The 25,585-nt window shown below is 50.8% G+C and overlaps 1 protein-coding gene across 1 annotated transcript; it reads right to left on the reverse strand.

Annotated features, from left to right (window-relative positions):
* Positions 1-1,667: 1,667 nt before the first annotated feature.
* SPNS3 (SPNS lysolipid transporter 3, sphingosine-1-phosphate (putative)) lies at positions 1,668-24,999 on the reverse strand. Its single transcript, XM_054394583.1, has 11 exons — positions 24,792-24,999; positions 17,201-17,266; positions 16,618-16,754; positions 15,360-15,511; positions 12,901-12,967; positions 10,840-11,030; positions 9,028-9,180; positions 5,912-6,101; positions 3,745-3,810; positions 2,675-2,773; positions 1,668-1,835 (listed from the first exon to the last, which is right to left on the reverse strand). The coding sequence occupies exons 1-11, from the start codon at positions 24,997-24,999 to the stop codon at positions 1,668-1,670; spliced, it is 1,497 nt and encodes a 498-aa protein (XP_054250558.1).
* Between the last annotated feature and the right edge of the window lie 586 nt (positions 25,000-25,585).

Raw genomic sequence — 25,585 nt, forward strand, 5'->3', positions numbered from 1 at the left:
TTGGTGACCTCACCGTTTTAAACACAAAATATTTTCTTCACCTCAAATATACTCTGGGAGCTGCAGCTCCTGCTCTCTCATGCCTCTTTGGTCTTGCCCTGCCTGCTGTGTGTCAGAGGATGACATCTTCTTGCCTTCTTACAGGCTGGCCAGGGGGGTTGTGGAGTCTCCCTCTCTGGAGATATTCAAGACCTGCCTGGCTGTGTTCCTGTGTGATCTGCTCTGGGTGATCCTGCTCTGGCAGGGGGGTTGGACTGGATGATCTCTTGAGGTCCCTTCCAGCCCCTAACATTCTGTGATTCTTCTGCCCAGGGTCACTATGGCCTTTCCCCACCTCTCCCCCTGTACTGGAGGCTCACGGAGCAGCATGGGCCCCAAGCCCCATTGCTCACCCAGGGCCCTGACTGGAGACCCTAATGGATCTCCTGCAGCCCCCCAGGCCAGGGGTGGGCATCATGGGGCACTGGGTTGAGATGGGCATGACTTGCTAGCACACCCCTCCTGGCAAGGCAAAGATGCTGATGCTGTAGGCATGGCATTTTACCAAAGATCTCCTTTAGTAGTACTCAGCTGAGGCACCTACTCCACTCACAAGCTTCATGCATGAGTCTGGCTCAAACTGATGCCTTCTTGATCCATCCCAGTCACAAAATGATAGAATGGCCTGAGTTGGAAAAGAATCATAGAATCAATCAGGTTGGAAGAGACCTCCACGATCCTCCAGTCCAACCTATCCCCAGCCCTATCCAATCAACCAGACCATGGCACTAAGTGCCTCATCCAGGCTTCTCTTGAACATCTCCAGTGATGGTGACTCCACCACCTCCCTGGGCAGCACATCCCAATGGCAAATCTCTCTCTGTGAAGAACTTCCTCCTAACATCTAGCCTAGACCTCCCCTGGCACAGCTTGAGACTGTGTCCCCTCCTGCTGCTGCTGGGTGCCTGGGAGAAGAGCCCAACCCCCACCTGGCTACAACCTCCCTTCAGGTAGCTGTAGAGAGCAATGAGGTCTGCCCTGAGCCTCCTCTTCTCCAGGCTGAACACCCCCAGCTCCCTCAGCCTCTCCTCACAGGATTTGTGTTCCAGACCCCTCCCCAGCTTTGTTGCCCTTCTCTGGACACCTTCCAGCACCTCAACATCTCTCTTGAATTGAGGAGCCCAGAAGTGGACACAGGACTCAAGGTGGGGCCTGACCAGTGCTGAACTTGAAGATCAGCCAGGTCCAAGGCCCCTGTCAGGGGAAAGGGACACCTCCCATGAGCCCAGGTTGCTCAAAGCCTCATCCAGCCTGGTCTCAAACACTTCCAGGGATGAGGCATCCACAACCTCTTCCAGTGTCTCATCACCCTCAGAGTAAAGAATTTCTTCCTGCTGTCCAACCTCAATCTACCTCGCTGTGTTTTCAAACCATTGCCCCACATCCCAGTGCTACATGCATTTGAAGGGGTCACTACCAGCAGTCCCCTGATCCTTGTGTCTTCTGCAGTCTCTTTCTCTCAGTGTGGGAGGTTTGTTTAATCTGAGACTTTGTCTTCATAGACAGCAGGGTGGTGTGAGGGGCAGCCCTTGGTGTTTTACCTTCACAGAGCTGAGGGCAGGGCTGGTGTACAAACAGGAGAGCAAGCAGAGGTTAAAAAGTTCTAAGGAGAGAGAGAGAGAGAAACCTCAAAGTCTCTCTGCTTCTTTACGATCTTCCTCAATGTAGAAAGAGGTCAGGAAGAAAAAACCTCCTCCACAGACCCCCAGGAAAGCACAGAGGATGAAGCTGTACTGCATGCTCCAGAAACTCCACTGGACCGAGCGAGCGTGCCTGGCCTGGATCGCACTGGAGATCTAGGGAGGGAAGGAAGCAGGCATTAAGCTGGGCTACCATCATCATCCTCTCTAGAGATCACCCACTCCAACCCCCCTGAAAAGCAGCATCACCCAGGGCAGGTCACCCAGGAACACATCCAGGTGGGTTTTGAAAGTCTCCAGAGGGACTTTCCAGGTCTCCAGCAGCTTCATACCAAAGAAGTTTCTCCTCCTGTTGAAGTGGAACCTCCTTGGTTCCAGCTTGTAGCATTTGTTCCTTGTCCTGGGCACCAGCCAAAAGAGCCTGGCCCCTTCCTCCTGACAGCCACCCCTCAGATATTGATAGACACTGATCAGATCACAGAATCAATAAGGTTGGAAAAGACCTCAAGGATCATCAAAGTCCAACCTGTCACCCACGCCCTCATGACCACTAAACCATGGCACCAAGTGCCACATCCAGGACCCTCTTGGACACCTCCAGGGATGGTGACTCCACCACCTCCCTGGGCAGCACATTCCAACAGCTAACAACTCTCTCAGCCTTCTCTTCTCCTGCTTTCTAGCAGGACAACCTCTAGTTTGTCCTGGTGCCTGCTGTTATTCCTCCCCAGTTGCAAGACTCTGCACTTGTCCTTGTTGAACTTCAGGAGGTTAGGTTCAGCCAGGACAAGTGGAGAGGATGCATTCTACAGCCCTGCAGCATGGTGGGACTCAAAGCTGCATGTAAGGGAAAATATGCACAGAAAAACCTCTCTCTATTCTAGTGTCCATGCCATTTGAGGAGTTTCTGGTTTTGGGTCCAGGAAGCGTTTACAATTCTGTGAGTGTCTGTCTCTTACCCTAAAGGAAGCTCAACAAGCAGAGAATTCACTTACAGTCCCAATGAGATAAGGGCTGCCTGCATCTCCCAGCAAGTGGCTCACCAGAATCTGCAGGGCAATAGCTGTGGCCTGGCGCCTTGGTGTCACAACATACTGAAACAAAACACAGCCCAGGAGAGCAAGGACATTATCCAAGGGACCTCATCAATGGGCAGCTACTTATACAACACCCTAGAGGGAGGAATAGATTCGTTTTTGACAGAACCCCAGCATGGCAGGGTTGGAAGGGACCTCTGGAGATCATCCAGTCCAACTCCCACTGCTAAAGCAGGGCACCCACAGCAGCTTGCCCAGGATCACAATGCCCAGGGGGGTTAGGAAGCTCTCCAGCCAGGGAGACTCCACAACCTCTCTGGGAAGCTTGGTCCAGGCCTCCAGCACCCTCACACCAGTAAGCTTCTCCTCATGTTCAGATGGAACCTCCTGGGTTCCAGTTTGTGCCCCTTGTTACCCCTTGTCCTGGCCCTGGGCAACACTGACAAGAGTCTGGCCCCAGTCTCTTGCTCTCCACAGCTCCTTTAGCTCTTGCTGAGCTTTGCTCAGATGCCCTCTGGGGCTGCTCTTCTGCAGACTCTCAGCCCCAGGGCTCTCAGCCTTTGCTCCTCACAGAGCTGCTCCAGGCCCCTCAGCAGCTTTGCAGCTCCCCCCTGGACTCTCTGCAGCAGTTCTCTGTCCCTCCTGAACTGGGGAGCTCAGAACTGGACCCAGCACTGCACCTGTGTCCTCACTAGGGTAGAATAGAGAGGGAGGAGAACCTCCTTCATTAGAGAATTCCTGACACTATTTTTTATATATATATATATATATATATATATATATATATATATATATGATCTGTCTTCATTGTCAGTGGCAGCCTTGCACAGCAGCATGCACTGGCACACAATTTCATCCCTGACCTTAGCAGGATACCAAGAGGGGCATCCTTAGTAAGATTCCTTCTTTTCTTCCTAGAAGGTGAAGATCCTTCTGGCCACCAAGCCACAGGCTTCTGAACAATATTGTGTTGAGAAAAGGCTGCAAAACCTCAAAAGAAGGCAACAGTTTCCCAAGCACTCACTTACCAGCAGTATGTCTGTCACAACAGCCCAGTTGACAGATAAAAACAGTTCTCCAAATGCAAGAAGGATCTGCAAAAGAGAAGCAAGCAGTGACTAGAGGCCACCGCACCAACCTTCTTCACCCTGAAGATGAGGGCAGGCTGTGCTTATATACACACAGGAGCTGCTGTACACACACAGCTACTTATGAATGAAACATCTCTGTCTGTGCTTACACACACCAATTGCATCGTGAAAGGTAGGGGGGAAACGGAGCGCGGAGGGCGGGGGGGGCTGGAGCACGGAGGGAGGAGGGGGCTGGAGCACGGAGGGAAGAGGGGGGCTGGAGCACGGAGGGAAGAGGGGGGCTGGAGCACGGAGGGAAGAGGGGGGCTGGAGCACGGAGGGAGGAGGGGGCTGGAGCACGGAGGGAAGAGGGGGGCTGGAGCACGGAGGGAAGAGGGGGGCTGGAGCACGGAGGGAAGAGGGGGGCTGGAGCACAGAGGGAGGAGGGGGCTGGAGCACGGAGGGAGGAGGGGGCTGGAGCACGGAGGGGGGCTGGAGCACGGAGGGAAGAGGGGGGCTGGAGCACGGAGGGAAGAGGGGGGCTGGAGCACGGAGGGAGAAGGGGGCTGGAGCACGGAGGGGGGCTGGGGCACGGAGGGAGGAGGGGGCTGGAGCACGGAGGGGGGCTGGGGCACGGAGGGAGGAGGGGGCTGGGGCACGGAGGGAGGAGGGGGCTGGGGCACGGAGGGCGGGGGGCTGGGGCACGGAGGGAAGAGGGGGGCTGGAGCACGGAGGGAGAAGGGGGCTGGAGCACGGAGGGCGGGGGGCTGGGGCACGGAGGGAAGAGGGGGGCTGGAGCACGGAGGGCGGGGGGGGGCTGGAGCACGGAGGGAGGAGGGGGCTGGGGCACGGAGGGAGGAGGGGGCTGGAGCACGGAGGGAGGAGGGGGCTGGGGCACGGAGGGCGAGGGGGGCTGGGGCACGGAGGGTGGAGGGGGCTGGGGCACGGAGGGTGGAGGGGGCTGGGGCACGGAGGGCGGAGGGGGCTGGGGCACGGAGGGAGGGGGGGGCTGGGGCACGGAGGGAGGAGGGGGCTGGGGCACGGAGGGTGGAGGGGGCTGGGGCACGGAGGGAGGGGGGGGCTGGGGCACGGAGGGGAGGGGGCTGGGGCACGGAGGGGGGGGGCTGGGGCACGGAGGGCGGGGGGGCTGGAGCACGGAGGGAGGAGGGGGCTGGAGCACGGAGGGTGGAGGGGGCTGGGGCACGGAGGGAGGAGGGGGCTGGGGCACGGAGGGAGGAGGGGGCTGGAGCACGGAGGGTGGAGGGGGCTGGGGCACGGAGGGAGGAGGGGGCTGGGGCACGGAGGGAGGAGGGGGCTGGGGCACGGAGGGCGGAGGGGGCTGGGGCACGGAGGGAGGAGGGGGCTGGGGCACGGAGGGAGGAGGGGGCTGGGGCACGGAGGGCGGAGGGGGCTGGGGCACGGAGGGAGGAGGGGGCTGGGGCACGGAGGGCGGGGGGGCTGTACACACACAAGCTGCCTGGGTTGAAGCACAGAAGCTGTGTGGGTTGCTTTGTGTCACAAACCCTCAGCAGAAAAGCCAAAAGTCAGACAAATAACCCAACTGTAATGAGCTGCTGAGCCCAAGGAAAGGAAAGCAAGAGGCTGTGAAGAGAAATGTTTAAAAAGTGCTCAGAGACCTCCCCCCTTTGCTCAGGTTTCAAAATGAAACAGAATCAGAGAATAGATCTGGTTGGAAGAGACCTCAAAGGTCATCCAGGCAGCACCTCTGGGCCAGGACAAGTACTGTCAAAGGCTCCTTCAGAGCCATGTGTGCTGTACAGACACAACTGCAAGCTTGAAGTACTCAGAGAGCAAAGCCAAGGGCCACTGCAGCTTTGTGCAGCTAACTACACAAGTTTGCTCTCTTGAGTGTGGCTGCAGTAGACAGCTCCTGAGGTCCAGTTTGTAGTGTTCTGGCCCTGCTCACTGGACCAAGGAATACACAACACAGCACTCACAGGACAGAACTCAGCTGCAGGCAGCATGCTCAGTGCTTAGCTTTCAGGCCACCCCTTTCCAAGTCACTGAAACCCCTCAGTGGTCTCGGAGATAGCAGAGAATTCCACCAAACCACCTTCCTCCTCCCCCTTCCCTGCCTGCCCAGAAGACATTTGTTGGCACTTACAAAAGTGGACAGGATGTTTGTCTGGGCCACCATCAGAGCTATGTAGAGGCACAGAGCAGAAATGAACATGCTTGCAGCACAGATCAGAGGATCAGCTTTGTTGTTGATCTTTCTTAATCTCCTGGCAGCTTCTGCCCCAGTAATGACACCCAAGATTCCTGTCCCAATGGTGATGCCTCCAAATATTAGGCTGGTGACAAAGCAAAGGATTCAGTTGAGCATAGTAAGACTACACCAAAGAAAAGGAAAAATTAGCATTAGCTTACACCTTTAGTTTCAGAGGAATCTTTAATGAGGAACTGGAATTTTGATCCACTTGGTCTAACCCTCCCAGATCCCTCTAAATGTATTTAATCCCAAGCCTCACTTGAAGCTATCCCTCTGCCACTGAGGCTCTGCCTCCCAAGCTCCAAGAGAACTCAGATGGATTTAGAATCTCTCCAGACAAGGAGACTCCACAGCCTCTCTGGGCAGCCTGCTCAAGGGCTCCAGCACTCTCACAGAAAAAGTTTTCCTCATGTTTAGGTGGAACCTCCTGTAGTCTGAATTTGTGTTTTCAGGGAGTCTAAGTCACACAACTCTGATCTGTGAGCAAAGCCTGCAAACTGGTGAACAGCCAGAGGGAAAAGTGACCTTGAAGTATCCCTGGGCAGGCCTGGGAATGTGCAGCTCACTTCTTCCAGCTCCATCAGCTTCAGGTCTGATGTTTCTTTAGATCCCTCTGGAATAACAGCAAAAATTGGCCTTGGGCTGCTTCTGGCACCAGCTTATGCCAAGGTTATTTTGAAAGCACTCTGTAAGAAGCACTACATGAGGTTAAACTCTACCAGGAACTCTAGCTGCAAGAGGGCAGATTTAGACTGGACATTAGGAAGAAATTCTTTAGTGTGATGGTAGGGAGACACTGGCACAGGTTGCCCAGGGAGGCTGTGGATGTCCCTTCCCTGGAGGTGTTCAAGGCCAGGCTGGATGAGGCCTTGAGCAACCTGGGCTGGTGGGAGGTGTCCCTGCCCATGGCAGGGGGCTGGAACTGGATGATCTTTAAGGTTCTTTCCAACCTAAACCATTCTATGAATCTGATTCTATGATTCTCTTTTGCTCCCCTGCAGACCATGCCTGCTTTAGCAACACTACTGTGGAATAATAATTCAGAAGGGGGTTTAGAAACCAACCAGGCTAACACCCTCAGCTTAATAAATAAAGTAGTCAAGCTGCATCTGTGAACTGTTTAAACTCTTCAGCTGCCTACCCTGAGCCAGGCTCCTGAGTCTTTACTCCTTTCCTCCTTGTTAGTCACTAGCAAGTAACATTCCAACAGGGACATCCATGGGAGGACAACTGCATTGCAGGACTTGTGGATGGCTATTCAGCTGCACCTTGGAAGCTGCTTTGGAGTTGGTTGTCCCATTGCAGAAAATCAAAAGAGCTCAGATCCCAGAGGACACACTCAAGGTATGCTTACTGCTTTTCCCTCTAGCTGTCTTTACCTGGAAAGGCAATATAGGAAGCAGTTAGCTCTTGGAAACCTATCAGGAAGGCAGAGACTGAACCTGGATTTGGGATACCTCCAGAAGAGAGGAAGGGACACTCATGTGGAGGCCACTGGTAAGGAGTCAGTACACACAAGTGTCCCAGTGCTCACTATCACTGGCTGCAGCCATGAAGACTCAAGAGGAACACTGAACAATTTTTTCTGTGCTGGATAACACATTGTAAGGGAAAAAAAAAATTCTCTTCCTAGCTGGGGGAAAGTGATCTCCAAAAAGCTGTATTATGCTCACTTCAAAGATCTCTCCTGTTGTAAATTCCCCCTGCTCATCCAACATTTACTGATCACAGGATGTTAGGGGTTGGAAGGGACTTATCCATGAATCTTTATTGCTCTGAACAGCCTCTCTAAGTGGAGCTGTGCTGGCAGCTGCTCACAAGACCAAATTCTGCTGATGTGATACTAGATCAAATTCATCAAGCTTGCTGTATGCTGGGAGTCACAATGCCTTGGCCAATGTGGCAGGAGTTTTACAAGCAGGCTAACAAGAAGGTAGTAGGAAAGCTGCCAAAACACAGGATCTCAGCTTAATTAAATGGGTATTGAAGTAGCTGTCAGCTGAAGTCCCTTTGCTAAAGCTGCTCCTTTCCCTGCAAGTGTTCCTGTTACTGGCTTCTTTCTACTTGATTTAAATTAGGCTGGCAGCACCTTTCCAGTGAACCAAGTGATTGTAACCAGACAAACAAACAGGAGTGGAAGCAACTTGGAATAAAAAACAATTGTTTGGGTTGGAAAAGCCCTCTAAGATCATTGAGCCCAACCAGCAGCCCCACACCACCATGCCCATCAAACCATGTCCCCAGGTGCTGTGGCCACACATTCCTTGAGCACCTCCCTGGGCAGCCTGTTTCAATCCTGACCTGAGATTGGAGAAAAAACATTTTTTCCTAAAATCTACTCCAACATCCAATCTAAAATCCATTCTAGTTCAACATCCACACCCAACTGCCTTCAGGAGAAGTGTTCACAGTCATATTCGTCCTTTCACAGGCTCACAGGATGTTAGAGGTTGGAAGGGACCTCAGGAGATCAAGTCCAACTCCCCTGCCAGAGCAGGAGCATAGAATCCAGCACAGGTCACACAGGAACACATCCAGACGGGGCTGGAAAGGCTCCAGAGAAGGAGACTCCACAACCTCTCTGGGCAGCCTGCTCCAGTGCTCTGGGACCCTCACAGTGAAGAAGTTCCTCCATGTTGAGGTGGAACCTCCTGTGCTGCAGTTTCCATCCATTGCCTCTTGTCCTATCCCAGGGTGCAGCTGAGCAGAGCCTCTCCCCTCCCTCTTGACCCCCAGCCCTCAGATATTGATAGACATTTATTAAATCCCCTCTCAGTCTTCTCCTCTGCAGCCTGCACAGCCCCAGGGCTCTCAGCCTCCCCTCCCCAGGCAGTGCTCCAGGCCCTTCAGCATCCTTGTAGCCCTCCCTTGGACTCTCTCCAGCAGATCCCTGTCCCTCTTGAACTGGGGAGCCCAGAACTGGATGCAATATTCCCCTTTGGAAACAAACTGTGCCTTAGCACCCTGCAGTATTTCCAGGTGTGCTTCCACACTCCTGTGCACCTCACCTGTTAGATGAATTGCATGTTTCTTGGAGACATGGTGATACAAGGCCCTGGACAACCTGAGCCCTGTAAAGAAACAGTGGTACCCACATTCCCAGGGCTCCTGTAACGAAGGCCATGGCAGTCAGACCCAGTGAGGACCAGACAAAACTCCAGCTGCAAGTTAAAAGAAAGAGATGAGAGATACTAGAAAGAACAGTGTGAGGAAAAAGGGAAAGGCTCCTGCAATACCACAGAATGGCTCAGGTTGGAAGGGACCTCAGAGGTAGACTCACAGAATTGTCAGGGTTGGAAGGGACCTCAAGGCTCAGCCAGTTCCAACCCCCCTGCCATGGGCAGGGACACCTCACACCACAGCAGGTTGCTCACAGCCACATCCAGCCTGGCTGCAAAAACCTCCAGGGATGAGGCTTCCACCACCTCCCTGGGTAACCTGTGCCAGTGTCTCACTACCCTCATGGGGAAGAATTTCTTCCTAACATCCAATCTGAATCTCCCCATTTCTAGTTTTGCTCCATCCCCCCCAGTCCTGTCACTCCCTGACACCCTAAAAAGTCTCTCCCCAGCTTTCTTGGAGTCCCCTTCAGATACTGGAAGGCCACAAGAAGGTCTCCTCAGAGCCTTCTCTTCTCCAGACTGAACAGCCCCAACTCTTTCAATCTGTCCTCACAGGAGAGGTGCTCCAGCCCTCTGATCATCAACTTCAAGCTCCCCACCATGGGGAGCTCTCAACCAGACTTTGTTGCCCAAGGTCTCATTCAATCTGGCCTTGAACACCTCCAGGCAGGGAGCATCCACAGCCTCTCTGGGCAGCCTGTTCCAGAGTCTCACCACCTTCATACTGAAGACTTCCTAATCTCCAGTCTAACCCTGTTCTGCCTCAGCTTCAAACCATTCTCCCTTGTCCTATCTCTCAACCTTTATGAAAAGTCCCTCTGCAGCCTTCCTGCAAACTCCCTTCAGCTATTGGAAGGCAGCTCTAAGGCTCCTCTGGAGTCTTTTCTCCAGGCTGAGCACCCCCAGCTCCCTCAGCCTATCCTCATAGCAGAGGTGCTCCAGCCCTTGAATCATCTTTATGGCCTCCTCTGGACTCACTCCAGCAGCTCTGTGTCCTTCTTCTGCTGGGCACACCAGAACTGGAGGCAGTAATCAAGGTGGGGTCTCAGCAGAGCAGAGTAAAGGGGCAGAATCCCCTTTCTTGCCCTGCTGGCCACACTCCTCTGGATGCAGCCCAGCACACTGCTTTGGCAGAGGGATTGGACTAGATGATCTCCAGTGGTCCTTTCAACCCCTACCATGCTGGGACTACCTTCCAGCCATCAGGTTAGTTGCTCAAAACAGAAATACAATTACTTCAAAAACCATACTGAGGTCCTACAGACCTGACCCCTTGTATCAGAGCCATAGCAGGGCTCACAAATACCACATGAAGGCTTCCTGAGATGCTGCTCCAGCCTTGCTCAGGCACTAAGAATTCCAGGTAAAGCTGCACCTGAAAGATGCACTTTTACCCACCTTGCTTAAAACAAGAGGGAAGGGGGAAACTTAGCAGGAAGCAGAGCTGAGTTTAGGCAGGAACACAATGCTATCACATCTGGGCCTCCTTCCCCCTCCTCAAACTGGGGAGAGAGAAGCAGCAAAGCCTTTTTTAAATCCCTTATGTGGCATAACTGTAAGAGAGTGGAAGGTTTTCATTCATGGGGTTGCAGTCAGCCTGCAACAGGAAGGAGCTGGGTAGGATTTGATGGCCATTCTCTCTCATCATGGAATGGTCATTCTTCAATGGAGGCAACTTTTGGGGCTAAACTCACTTACTTCTTGGCCAGGGCTAGGACATCTTGACACCAAGTGGCCTTGGCAGCTCTCTGCACTCCTGGCTTCTCAGCTTTCACTCGTATGGTGCCGGAGATGCTGAGTGCTCTGTGGAATGCTGTCCTTCTCTGGGTCCTGTGAGGGACCAGGAGAATCAGAAGAACCAGTGCTAGACCTCCCATGCAAGGAGTTATCTGCAGACACAAGGTTGGTTAGATCAAGGAGAGCTTTTTTCTTTTGATTCTTTTAGTGAGAAAAAAAAAAAAATCACAGCAATTCAAAGGCAGTGTTGGGATGACCTAAGGGAGATCTGCAGAGCTGCTCAGACACAGCATCACAGCTCACAGGATGTCAGGGGTTGGAAGGGACCTCTGAAGATCATCCAGTCCAACCTCCCTGCCAGAGCAGGACCATAGAATCCAGCACAGGTCACACAGGAACACATCCAGATGGGGCTGGAAAGGCTCCAGAGAAGGAGACTCCACAACCTCTCTGGGCAGCCTGCTCCAGTGCTCTATGAACCTCACAGTGAAGAAGTTCCTCCTCATGTTGAGGTGGAACCTCCTGTGCTGGAGTTTCCATCCACTGCCCCTTGTCCTGTCCCAGGGTGCAAGTGAGCAGAGCCTGTCCCTCTCCCCTCCCTCTTGACCCCCAGCCCTCAGATATTTATAGACATTTCTTAAATCCCCTCTCAGTCTTCTCCTCTGCAGCCTGCACAGCCCCAGGGCTCTCAGCCTCTCCTCACCAGGCAGTGCTCCAGGCCCTCAATCATTCTTGTAGCACTCTGCTGGGCTCTCTCCAGCAGATCCCTGTGCCTCTTGAACTAGAACTAGATACAATATTCCAAGTGTGGCCTCACCAGGGCAGAGCAGAGGGGGAGGAGAACCTCCCTGGCTCTGCTGGCCACACTCCTCTGAATGCCCCCCAGGACCCCATTGGCCTTCTTGGCTCCCAGGGCACATTGCTGTCCCATGCAGAACTTGTTCTCCACCCCCACTCCCAGGTCCTTCTATTGGGGCTGCTCTCCAGCAGATCCCCTCCCAGCCTGTCCTGCTGCAGTTTATTCTTCCTGCCCAGATGCAGGACTCTGCCTTATCCTTGTTGAACCTCATTAGGTTCTTCTCTGCCCAGCTCTCAGCCTGTCCAAGTCTCACTGAATGGCCTCACAGCCTTCAGGCTACCAGCCAGGCCTCCCAGTTTGGTAAGATCAGCAAACTTGGTGAGCAGACTCTCTGTCCCCTCACCCATGCCACTGATGAAGAGGTTGCTGTGTCTGACCTGCTGTTTGCAGGTCAGATTTGTAAATGAGAGTGACTTGGGTGACTTATGGTGACTTTGAAGGGAAGATATTGAACCCTCCCTCCACATCACACAGGGACATCATTTTTGCCTCTGACTTTGGAGAAAGAAAAACATGTGAAGGAGGAAAGCTATGAGAGTGCTTTGGCCACAAATGGAAGAGTCACTGCTGCAGTCATCAATGTTCTCTGAATGACATCAGATTGCTCTTACAGTAAACACTTTCCCCACCTTGTACCTGCTACCTAATTTTATAGATAAGTCAGGAGGGGTTGACAAAGCAGCTCCAGAGCACAGGTGCTCAGTATGGAGAGGGCTCATGATGACATGACCTGTCAGAAGAGGGATTTTTTTTTTTTCCTCTTGAAACCCTCAAGTGATAGAAGCTGTTACCAACAGCAGTTCAGAAAGCAAAGTCTCTTTATTCTCCTGGAGAATTAGACTGGTGCAACCAGTATAAGTCATTTAACCTTCACTTTCCTCTGTTTGAGGAGGTCTTGGTGCACTGACAACCATTCCACGTGTGTCCTCAGGTAGGAGGAACATCAGCCCCTGCCATGGTTGCTGTAGTGTCTGATTTTGTCCTGCAAATGCTGGGCACAGATCTTCCACTTGTCCTGCAGGAGGAGTTCTCTTAACACCACTCAAGAGAGCAGAAAGTCCTCCCTCTGCTCACCTCTTTGAACATCAGCAATCAAAGCCCCACTGATGGTTCTGCTTTTACAGTGATTGGCTCAGCCCCACCAGTGAAAGGGAGTAACTCACCCTGAATGCCCAGTGCCAGTCACCTGTGAGCTCTGTCATGCCAGCTGCCAGGACATAACCAAGACCACTGCAAGCAAAAGAAAGGAATAATCAGTAGGAACCAAGGAATTGTTGCTGGCTGGAATGACCCCAGCTGAGGAGAGCACAGAGGAGTATTCTGTCAGAGCTTTCAAAATGGCTAAACCAAACCAACCCCTCATGGTCTATGCCAGTCTGCTTGCCAGCCAGCATTAAGAAAAGCAGGATTGGGATAGTGGCAATCCCAGCATGGTGGGGGGCTGGAATGGACCTCTGGAGATCATCCAGTCCAACCCCCTGCTCAAGCAGAGCACCCACAGCAGCTTGCCCAGGATCACAATGGCCAGGAGTGTTTGGAAGCTCTCCAGAGAGGGAGACTTTACAATCTCTCTGGGCAGCCTGCTCCAGGGCTCCAGCACCCTCACAGCAAAGATTTTCCTTGTTTAGGTGGAAAGATGTCCCAGATTGCCCTTGGAATACATATTCTGTGGGATGGCTCTGCAGACCCAGATCACACAGCCCACAGAGCAGTTTATGATTTACTCTTTTCTCTGCTAGCCACATGCAGGGATTCCTTTAGCTTTAATGTGCCTTCTGGGCTCAGCCCTGGCTGCCTGCTTGGATAAAGAGTTTGCCTCTAAGACACTTACAAAAACCATTTTCCACCTCTTCCTCTGTGTCCAGCTCTGGAGCTCCCCACACAAGAAGGTGGAACAGATCCAGAGGAGGCCACAAAGTTGATCAGAGGGCTGGAGACTCTCTCCTATGGGAACAGGCTGGGAGAGTTGGGGATACTCAGCCTGGAGAGGAGAAGGCTCCAGGGAGACCTTGGAGCAGCCTTTCAGTATCTGAAGGGGACTGCAGGAGAGCTGGGGAGGGACTTTTGACAAGGGCTGGGAGTGACAGGACCAGGGGTAATAGCTTCAACTGGAAGAAGCTGGATTTAGATGAGGCTTTAGGAAGAAACTGCTCCCCATGAGGGTGGTGAGGCACTGGAACAGGTTGCCCAGAGACACTGTGGAGGCTGCAACCCTGGAATTGTTCAAAGCCAGGTTGGATGAGGCCTTGAGCAACCTGGGCTGGTGGGAGGTGTCCCTGCCCATGGCAGTGGGGGGGTGGAACTAGATGAGCTTTAAGGTTCTTTCCAAGCCAAACCATTCTATGATTCTTCAAACACAACTGAAAGAGGAGAGGGAAGTGTCTTGGAAGACATTTTGTGGAGAGTTCTTGAAATATCTATTAAGTAAACAAATCTCTGAAAGCTTTTGCCTTCCAGATCCCAGGAATAAATTACCTACCCTCAGCCATGTACTTTCCAGAACAGAGTCAGTATTTTGTTCCAAGCTTATCAGTTTTCAGAGTTTAGATTCTCCCTAAAAATGTTTGGGTTTGGGTTTTTTTTTTTTGGGGGGGGAAAGCAATTTCTTCTTCAAGGCAAATGCAGAAAGAACTCTACTCAGTTCTAGTTAAACCTTCTAAGCAAGAGAGCCAATACAGATACACATCAAAATTTCCAGTCAAGGCTCAGGCTATTCTGGAATATTGTGTCCAGTTCTGTGCCCCTCAGTTCAGGAAGGACCTCAGGGAACTGCTCGAGAGAGTCCAGCACAGAGACACAAAGATGATTAAAGGAGAGAGACTGAGAGGGGATCTAATCAATGTCTATAAATATGAGGGGTGGGTGTCAAGTGGAGGGGGCCAGGCTCTTTTGGGTGGTACACAGTGATAGGACAAAGGAACAAGAGGTTCAAACTAGAACATAGAAGATTTCACCTCAATATGAGAAGAAACTTCTTTCCAGTGAGGGTGACAGAGCCCTGGAGCAGGCTGCCCAGGGGGGTTGTGGAGTCTCCTTCTCTGGAGTCTTTCCAAACCCACCTGGATGCATTCCTGTGAAGACTACCCTGGGTGATGCTGCTCTGGCAGGGGGGTTGGACCTGATGATCTCTTGAGGTCCCTTTCAACCTCTGATATACTCTGATACTCTTCCTTAGGAGGAGAGCCTGAGGGAGCTGAGGGATCTTTAGCTTGGAGAGGAGCAGCCTGAGAGGTGACCTCATTGCTGGTGATAAAGATGTGCAGGGGGAGTGTCCAGAGGCTGGAGCCAGGCTCTGCTGGGTGATGCCCAATGCCAGCACAAGGGGCAGTGGTGGAAATTGAGGCATAGGAAGTTCCATGGAAACAGGAGGAGATTTTTTTTTTTCCCTATGAGGGTGGAACAGGCTGCCCAGAGGGGTTGTAGAGACTTCTTCTCTGGAGATATTCCAAACCCCCCTGGATGTGTTCCTGTGTGACCTGCTCTAGGTGACCCTGCTCTGGCAGGGGGGTTGGACTGGATGAGCTCTCAAGGTCCCTTCCAACACCTAACATTCTGTGATTCTGCATGGTGAGTTGCAGCCATGGGCAGACAGAGTTTCAAAAGGTGGGTGAGGAAAACCAACCTGCCCACTGGAATGAAGATGTAGAAGATGGATAACATCGTGGTCCTTTTCCCTTCCTCAAACAGGTCTGCAATCATGGTAGGTGCTACTGTGGAGTAACTGGCAGTGCCAATGCCAACCAGCCCTCGTGAAAGAAAGAATATCCAGCAGTACTGCAGGCAAAAGACAGATTACAGTCCCAAAAAAATAAAGCCTCTGCAAGAAAGAAACATTATTAGGAAAGAGGTGCATTGTGATGCCTCAAATGTAGCACAGGGAATGGGAATTCACTGCCATGTGTTTGTCTGTGTGCCCTCCACTCACACCAGCTTCCCCCCCAGTCCACTGCCATGCTTTCTACTTGCTGCACACCAGCAGTGACTCCTTGGAATGACATCCAGAGGGAATTACAGGACCAGCAGGATGAGTGAGGTGATGCTCACCCTCTACTCCGCTCTCCTAAGACCCCACCTGGAGCACTGTGTCCAGTTCTGGTGCCCCCAGCAGAAAAAGGACCTGGAACTGTTGGAGCAGGTCCAGAGGAGACCATGAAGATGATCAGAGGGCTGGAGCACCCTTCCTTATGGGGACAAGCTGGGAGAGTTTGGGCTGTTCAGCCAGGAGAGCTGAAGGCTCCAGAGGGACCTTAGAGCAGTCTTCCAGTATCTGAAGGGGGCTCCAGGAGAGCTGGGATGGGACTTTTGTCAAGAGCTGGAAGTGCCAGGACAAGGGACAATGGCTTTGAGCTGGGAGAGGGGAGATTGAGACTGGAGATGAGGAAGAAATTCTTGACAGTGAGGGTGGGGAGACACTGGAAGAGGTTGCCCAGGGAGGCTGTGGATGCTCTCTCCCTGGAGGCGTTCAAGGCCAGGCTGGATGAGGCACTGAGCAACCTGGGCTGGTGGGAGGTGCCCCTGCCCATTGCAAGGGGTTTGGAATTGGATGATTTTTAAGGTCCCTTCCAACCCAACCCATTTTACAAATCCATAACAGGTTCCATGGATCACAAGCTTGCTGCTACACTGCAAGGTGATAATCAGCATTCAGGACAAGAAGAAGACCTCATCAATTGCAACAGTCATATGTGGGTTCTCCATTGCCTTGGCTGGACTCCATCATCCCACCAAGCATGGCTGAACAAAATCCACTTAGTCCAGGCACGGGGACTGAGTGCTCACTGACAGGGTGAGCTCACTTTTCCTAATGTGCTCAGGGAAGGACCCTGCAAGATGCCCTGCACAGATTATTTTCACAGTAGCCTCTAAACCCAGCAACCTACCAGTTCAGTGAGGAAGGAGCTGGCCAAAGTTACAGCAGACCAGAAGAAAATGCCAGCCCCGAGGATGATTTTCCTATTGTAGCGGTCACCAAGGTAGCCAAAGATGGGGGCAGCCAGCATGTAACACAGGATGAAGACTGCAAAATCCAAGAAGGAGCAAAACCAAGGTTGGTCAATTTGTTTTTATGGCACACAGTCCTCACCCCAGCTCAGGTGGTTTTAGGGGCAGAGGATAAAGGCAGGCTGAGTTTGTAGGACTTGTAGGCAGATGGATACTTTGAAGCTAAGAGTCAGAACCCAAACCTCTAGGAGAATAAAATGTGTGTCAACTGCTCATGTTCTGCACTGTTGGAGAAATTCCTTCACCTTTTGTGGCTCAGGATTTGTGAGGGACTCAACTCAAAGTCCTTCCCTCAACCAAAGGCTTTCAGTTTTGCCTTCTAGTCAGCTTGCCCATGAGCGGAAGTGAGCCACAGCACAGACTGAGCAGGAACCAGAAGGAATAAAGTGAGCAGACTGTGTTTGGGGGGCAGGTGTAAGGACACAAGGCAAGGCAACATCTGGGGTGAAGAGATCTCATTACCTGTTTGCAGCAGGCCTGTATCCCCATCACTAAGCTCAAAGTATTTCTGCACATCTAAGAGGATCCCTGCAACAGAAAACATGGAATCACAAAGTACCCTACTCATTCCTTGCAACTCTGTACAGAATTCCCTCCTAGTCTCCAGTCTCAATCTCCCTTCTCCCAGCTCAAAGTAATTCTCTCTCATCAGGACACTACAGGCAGTGTGAGCTTGCAGCCCAGAAGGCAAATCACAGCCTGGGCTGCATCCAAAGATGTGTTGCCAGCAGATCCAGGGAGGGGATTCTGCCACTTTGCTCTGCTCTGATGAGACCTCACCTGGAGTGCTGTGTGCAGGTCTGGAGCCCTCAATATAGGAAGGACATGGACCTGATGGAGCAGGTCCAGAAGAGGGCCACAAAAATGCTCAGGGGGTTGGAGCACCTCTGCTACCAGGACAGGCTGAGGGAGCTGGGGGTGTTCAGCCTGGAGAAGAAGAGGCTCCAGGGAAACCTAACAGCAGCCTGACAGTACCTGAAGGGAGTTTACAGGGAGGATGGAGAGAGATTGTTTGCAAAGGCCTGCAGTGACAGGACAAGGGACAATGGCTTCAAACTAGAGAGGAGCAGATTTAGACTGGCTAGCAGGAAGAAGTTCTTCACTATGAGGGTGGTGGAACACTGGAACAGGTTGCCCAGGGAGGTGGTTGAGGCTCCATCCCTGGAGATATTCAAGGTGAGGCTCAACGAGGCCCTGGGCAGCCTGATCTAGTTGGGGATGTCCCTGCTGACTGCAGGGAGGTTGGATTGGATGACCTTTGGAGGTCCCTTCCAACCCAGACCATTCTGTGGTTCTATGAAGCCCTTGTAAAAAGCCCCTCCCCAGCTTTCTTCTAGGCCCCTTCAGGTATTGGCACAAGTAACTGTGGATTTCCAAATTGGCATTTTCAGTGTTGGCAGTGACAAACTTCACCCAAAGTTGGGTGGGCAGAAAGCCCACCTCAATTTCTAACCATTCAGTAGCTGTGGGACCAAGGTTAGAAGACCTGACAAAAAGCATGGGAGAGAGGCACAGGAGCACCACACTGAGGGAAGCTGCATGGATGTGGCACCTTATGGATGTATGAATGCTGCTGGGACAAGAAGGGGATTTACACCTCCACAGCATGGCAGAGCTGCAGATCTAGCAACTTGATCTAGGGTGAAGTGTCCCTGGAACTGGATGATCTTTGAGGTCCCTTCCAACCCAAATCCTTCTGTGACTCTGTCATCTACCATCTCTTGCCTTGAGTTTCTGCATTAAAGGCCTGTAAAAAAATGTAACAGGAACAAGAGATACTGCTGGAATAAGCAAATCTTTAGTCCAATACTGAAAGACATCTATTGTTCTTAAAAAAAAAAAAAAAGGTAATTTTTCTCATGCAGCTTTAGTTTTGCCAAAACAGTCATAATCAAAAACTATTACTAAGAGGTAGAGGGAGGGGATTCTGCCTCTCTGCTGAGACCCTGTCCTGCAGTGCTGGGGCAGCTCTGGAGTCCTCAGCACAGCACAGACAGGGACCTGTTGGAGTGGGGTCAGAAGAGGCCACAGCAATGCTGGGAGGGCTGGAAGCCCTCTGCTGGGAGGCCAGGCTGAGAGAGTTGTGGTTGTTCAGCCTGGAGAAGAGAAGGCTCCAGGGAGACCTTCTGGTGGCCTTTCAGTGCTGAAAGGGGAGATCAGAAAGCTGGGGACAGACTTGTGAGCAGGGCCTCTTGTGACAGGCCAAGGGGGGATGGCTTGAACTGAAAGAGGGAGATTGAGAGTGGAGAGAAGGGAGAAATGTTTGACACTGAGGGTGGTGAGACCCTGTCCCAGGCTGCCCAGAGAGGTGGGAGCTGCCCCATCCCTGGCACCACTGCAGGTCAGGTTCTGAGCAACCTGCTCTAGTTGCATCTGTCCCTGCTGACTGCAGGGGGGTTGGACTGGATGACCCTGACAGGTCTCTTCCAGGCCAAACCCAATCTGTGATCTCTGCCTCCCTGCTTCTTTTTCAGTGCTTCAAGGGGCTGATCAGGAAGGTGGAGACAGACTTCTGAGCAGGGCCTATTGTGACAGGACAAGGGGTGATGGTTTGAACTAAAAGAGAGATTCAGACTGGAGAGAAGGAAGAAATTTATCCTGATGGGTGGTGAGAGCTTGGCTCAGGTTGCTCAGAGACGTGGGAGATGCCCCATGCCTGGAACCACTCCAGGTCAGGTTGTTTGTGGCTCTGAGCAACCTACCCTAGCTGCAGATGTCCCTGCTGACAGCTGAGGGTTAGACTAGATGGATTTTAAAAGTCCCTTTCAACACAAACCAGTCTGCAATTCGGAATTAAACCAGAAGCTTCTCCACTTTGATAGCGGTTAAAGCATTGATCTGAACAGGTTGGGGAGACATGAGAAGGGTTAAAGCATTGATCTGAACAGGTTGGGGAGACATGAGAAGGGTTAAAGCATTGATCTGAACAGGTTGGGGAGACATGAGAAGGGTTAAAGCATTGATCTGAACAGGTTGGGGAGACATGAGAAGGGTTAAAGCATTGATCTGAACAGGTTGGGGAGACATGAGAAGGGTTAAAGCATTGATCTGAACAGGTTGGGGAGACATGAGAAGGGTTAAAGCATTGATCTGAACAGGTTGGGGAGACATGAGAAGGGTTAAAGCATTGATCTGAACAGGTTGGGGAGACATGAGAAGGGTTAAAGCATTGATCTGAACAGGTTGGGGAGACATGAGAAGGGTTAAAGCATTGATCTGAACAGGTTGGGGAGACATGAGAAGGGTTAAAGCATTGATCTGAACAGGTTGGGGAGACATGAGAAGGGTTAAAGCATTGATCTGAACAGGTTGGGGAGACATGAGAAGGGTTAAAGCATTGATCTGAACAGGTTGGGGAGACATGAGAAGGGTTAAAGCATTGATCTGAACAGGTTGGGGAGACATGAGAAGGGTTAAAGCATTGATCTGAACAGGTTGGGGAGACATGAGAAGGGTTAAAGCATTGATCTGAACAGGTTGGGGAGACATGAGAAGGGTTAAAGCATTGATCTGAACAGGTTGGGGAGACATGAGAAGGGTTAAAGCATTGATCTGAACGGCTTGGGGAGACATGAGAAGGGTTAAAGCATTGATCTGAATTGGTTGGGGAGACATGAGAAGGGTTAAAGCATTGATCTGAACGGCTTGGGGAGACATGAGAAGGGTTAAAGCATTGATCTGAACGGCTTGGGGAGACATGAGAAGGGTTAAAGCATTGATCTGAATAGGTTGGGGAGACATGAGAAGGGTTAAAGCATTGATCTGAACGGCTTGGGGAGACATGAGAAGGGTTAAAGCATTGATCTGAACGGCTTGGGGAGACATGAGAAGGGTTAAAGCATTGATCTGAATAGGTTGGGGAGACATGAGAAGGGTTAAAGCATTGATCTGAACGGCTTGGGGAGACATGAGAAGGGTTAAAGCATTGATCTGAACGGCTTGGGGAGACATGAGAAGGGTTAAAGCATTGATCTGAACGGCTTGGGGAGACATGAGAAGGGTTAAAGCATTGATCTGAACGGCTTGGGGAGACATGAGAAGGGTTAAAGCATTGATCTGAACAGCTTGGGGAGACATGAGAAGGGTTAAAGCATTGATCTGAACGGCTTGGGGAGACATGAGAAGGGTTAAAGCATTGATCTGAACGGCTTGGGGAGACATGAGAAGGGTTAAAGCATTGATCTGAACGGCTTGGGGAGACATCGGAAGGGTTAAAGCATTGATCTGAATAGGTTGGGGAGACATGAGAAGGGTTAAAGCATTGATCTGAACAGCTTGGGGAGACATGAGAAGGGTTAAAGCATTGATCTGAACAGCTTGGGGAGACATGAGAAGGGTTAAAGCATTGATCTGAACAGCTTGGGGAGACATGAGAAGGGTTAAAGCATTGATCTGAACGGCTTGGGGAGACATGAGAAGGGTTAAAGCATTGATCTGAACAGCTTGGGGAGACATGAGAAGGGTTAAAGCATTGATCTGAACGGCTTGGGGAGACATGAGAAGGGTTAAAGCATTGATCTGAACAGCTTGGGGAGACATGAGAAGGGTTAAAGCATTGATCTGAACGGCTTGGGGAGACATGAGAAGGGTTAAAGCATTGATCTGAACGGCTTGGGGAGACATGAGAAGGGTTAAAGCATTGATCTGAACGGCTTGGGGAGACATGAGAAGGGTTAAAGCATTGATCTGAACAGGTTGGGGAGACATGAGAAGGGTTAAAGCATTGATCTGAACAGGTTGGGGAGACATGAGAAGGGTTAAAGCATTGATCTGAACGGCTTGGGGAGACATCGGAAGGGTTAAAGCATTGATCTGAACGGCTTGGGGAGACATGAGAAGGGTTAAAGCATTGATCTGAACGGCTTGGGGAGACATGAGAAGGGTTAAAGCATTGATCTGAACGGCTTGGGGAGACATGAGAAGGGTTAAAGCATTGATCTGAACGGCTTGGGGAGACATGAGAAGGGTTAAAGCATTGATCTGAACAGCTTGGGGAGACATGAGAAGGGTTAAAGCATTGATCTGAACGGCTTGGGGAGACATGAGAAGGGTTAAAGCATTGATCTGAACGGCTTGGGGAGACATCAGAAGGGTTAAAGCATTGATCTGAACAGCTTGGGGAGACATGAGAAGGGTTAAAGCATTGATCTGAACGGCTTGGGGAGACATCGGAAGGGTTAAAGCATTGATCTGAATAGGTTGGGGAGACATGAGAAGGGTTAAAGCATTGATCTGAACAGCTTGGGGAGACATGAGAAGGGTTAAAGCATTGATCTGAACGGCTTGGGGAGACATCGGAAGGGTTAAAGCATTGATCTGAACGGCTTGGGGAGACATGAGAAGGGTTAAAGCATTGATCTGAACGGCTTGGGGAGACATGAGAAGGGTTAAAGCATTGATCTGAACAGCTTGGGGAGACATCAGAAGGGCAAAGGCTGTCTGATCACCATTTGCAACACACTGAAGACTCAATTCCAGCAGACAACAAAGCAGAAGAGCTTACTGAATGCAAACTCTGTCCAAGCCTGTGAGCAAAACTGCCCAGAAACCACAGCTTCGTAACTGCCACCAGCTGACTTTTAACACTCAAGCCTCACCCTCGCTTCCCTGTTAACTTCTACTTACCAAAGTGTTCATACAGATGGGCAGCCAAGCTCAAGAGGGCTGATCCAAGGGTTCTGCAATGCAGCTGGGTTCTAGCAGATGAACAGTTTATTGCTGGGGTGTAAACTACAACTTCACAGATTTCCCCATCCCCTACCATGGCCCAAGAGGCCACAGAGCTAACTAAAGACTTGTTCTAGAGTACAGGTTTGGTGAGGAGAGGCTGAAGGAGCTGGGGCTGTTTAAGCTCGGGAGGAAGAGGCTGAGGGAGACCTCATTGCTCTCTACAACTCCCTGAAAGAAAGCTGCAGTGAGGTGGGGGTTAATCTCTTCTCCCTAAGAACAGGTGACAGAAAGAAAGGAAATGGCCTGAAATTGTGCCAGGGGAGGGTTAGGTTGGAGATTGGGAAAAAAATTCTTTGCTGCAAGAGTGGTCAGGGATAGGAAGAGGCTGCTTAGGGAGGTGGTGGAGTCACCATCCCTGGAGGTGTTCAAGAAACCTGTGGTCATGGCACTTGGGGACATGGTTTAATGGCCATGGTGGTGTTGGGCTGATGGTTGGACTCAATGACCTTAGAGGCCTTTTCCAACCCAAACAATTCTTTGATTGTGTGAAAAAGTGGTTTAGTCACTGGTTGTAATTAAAGCAGATGTTTGATATGTCAAAGGGCTGGACACCAGCCCCACCACTGCTCTTGAATTCTTACCTCACTCACAGGACACTGAGTGTCTTAACAAGTAGGCAAGGTTTACTCACTCTATTTTTAAAGGCACCAAGCCAATGCCTTGTATTTCTGAATGGTCTGAGTAGTGAAACAACCACTTTGTGTAATTAATAATTCCACATTCAATAACCCATCCTTTGAGCATGTTAACAAGCAAGCTTTCAGAGGTTGTCTTGAAAATCTTTGCATGTCCAGGAGCCAAAAAAAAAAAGTTCAATACCTTAATATTTCCACTTAATAATTCCAAATGTAAACCCTCTGAGCATGCCAGCTCTTGCTCAAAGATATTTTGATCTTCTCCAGTCCCCTGCCCTTCTCCAGAAGGAAGTTTTGTGAGCCTAGAAGTCATACATGGATGTTTTTCACTAACACTTTTGCAGTATCATTCAGGGTGCACCCCTGCTTGTTTCCTTCCCTCTTGTATGTGTGGTTAAGAAATACTCAAAAAGAAACAAAAGCCTCAACTCCTAAACCCAGCAGCCTCTCAGTTTTTAAAGATACTGACTGAATAGCTAATAGTTCTGAATTGTCTTAGTAAAAAGAATTGGGTTGTACACTGTCAACAATCCTTTGTTGTTTTTGTTTTTTTTTCAAAGGTTTTAAAATATTTATGATTTCCATGCCACTAAGAAGTGGAATGCAGCAAGCTCACAAGAAGTGTTTCCTCCTAACTGATGAATTGTAGAACCCTAGAATGGCTCAGGTTGGAAGGGACCTCAGAGATCATCTCCTCCAACCTCTCTGCCACAGGCAGGGATGACTCTCAACTAGATTTGGTTGCTGAAGACCTCATCCAGCATGACCTTGGACACCTCCAGGGTGGAGGAATCCAAAACCTCTCTGGGCAACCTGGTCCAGAGTCTCACCACCCTCATACTGAAGACTTTCTTACTCAGCTCCAGTCTAACCCTGCTCTCCCTCAGTTTCAAACCATTCCCCCTTGTCTTGACCCTAAACACCCTTATGGAAAGTCCCTTTTCAGCCTTCCTGTAGGATCCCTTCAGGTGTTGGGAGACAGCTGTAAGGTCCCCCCTGGAAACTTCTCTTCTGCAGGCTGAACAACCCCAGCTCCCTCAACCTATCCTCATAGCAGAGGTAAGAGTAGAGTTGAAATGAGATGGCCCAGCACCCTTCAGCCCTGCCTGAAGCAAGCAGGGGGGAAAAGGTCCCCCCTGCTAGAACAAAATAGTTCAAGTGTGGAAAAAAGCCACTGACTGCTTTTTAGCAACAATAATTGCACAAGCAGGAAAGAAACCTCACTGGCAACATTCAAAATCAATTAAGTTTTAAATTACAGAAGTTTAAGTATTTAACCAAGTACTTATTTAACCAAGAATTTAACATCTGCAACTGCAGAGCCCACAGAGCTGTTCAGAGCTTAGAATCATAGAATTGTTAGGGTTGGAAGAGACCTCAAGGATCAGCCAGTTCCAACCCCCCTGCCATGGGCACAGGGACACCTCATACTACATGAAGTTGCCCAGAGCCACATCCAGCCTGGCCTTCAAAACCTCCAGGGATCAGCTACCACCTCCCTGGGCAACCTGTTCCAGTGTCTCACCACCCTCATGGGGAAAAACTTCTTCCTAACATCCAATCTGAATCTACCCACTTCTATTTTTTTTCCATTCCCCCCAGTCCTATCATTACCTGACACCCTTTGAAGTCCCTCACCAATTTGAATGTCTTTTTTCCTGTAGGAGGCAAAAAAATCAGGCTCTCACCTGGTACAATGAACCAGTCCATGAAATTGATTAAATTACCATAGCACAGCACAGCAGCTATCAGGTAATCTCTCTTTGCTGGCCGCTTCCTTGCCCCAGGCACAGATGCACCTTGCCTGACGTGTGTGACAGTAGCTCCGTAACTCAGCTCCTCAGGAGGTGGCTGGCACTGCAAGCCTGTGCTCTCATGTGCACTGGGGTTGTGCATATTCCCCAAGGCAGCAAGTCAGCATAGATGGTGAAGTGTTTCCTTAGCACACCAAGCCACAAGTCAGTTGTGTGTCAGGGCTGTGAGGAACTTCAATCACTTGCAGTCATTTCCGGCAAGGAAGCTCAGCCACTCAAAACCGAAGTTAAACGCTCCCTGCAGGAGGAAGAGCTTTGCAAAAAAGAAGCTGCAGTCCTGGGGTTGCTGCAAAGGAAGAGCTTTGCAAAGGAAGAAGCTGCAGTCCTGGGGTTGCTGCAGAAGGGCTGAAGTGCTGCGACTCGAAAGCAAAGGAAACAAACAAACAAAAGCATCCAAGAAATGAAGTGCACAACTTTTGCAATGATCCCACACAAACTGCATATGCGAAATTAATGACCTTTGCTGAGGTCTTTGCCAGTTGCCAGAGCTAAACACAGACTTTCTAGAGAAGAAATGGAAAGGAAAAAAGAAAAAAAAGAAAAAAAGAAAAAAAGAAAAGAAAAAAAGAAAAAAAGAAAAAAAGAAAAGAAAAAAAGAAAAAAAGAAAAAAAGAGAAAAAAAAAAAGAGAAGCTCCTTTGCTAGGCCGGGTTCCTGTATTTGACTTGA

The sequence above is a fragment of the Indicator indicator genome, chromosome 30 (assembly GCF_027791375.1).
Source record: "Indicator indicator isolate 239-I01 chromosome 30, UM_Iind_1.1, whole genome shotgun sequence".
Lineage (NCBI taxonomy): Eukaryota > Metazoa > Chordata > Aves > Piciformes > Indicatoridae > Indicator > Indicator indicator.

Bases quoted from the DNA above. Each gene is read 5' to 3' on its own strand.
- SPNS3 (XM_054394583.1), bottom strand. From the start codon at position 24,999: ATGCACAACCCCAGTGCACATGAGAGCACAGGCTTGCAGTGCCAGCCA. The intron at 17,267-24,791 runs GTGAGAGCCTGA...TTTCTGTTGCAG, and splicing joins GGACTGGTTCATTGTACCAG to GGATCCTCTTAGATGTGCAG. The intron at 2,774-3,744 runs GTAAGTGAGTGC...GTTTTGTTTCAG, and splicing joins TTGTGACAGACATACTGCTG to TATGTTGTGACACCAAGGCG.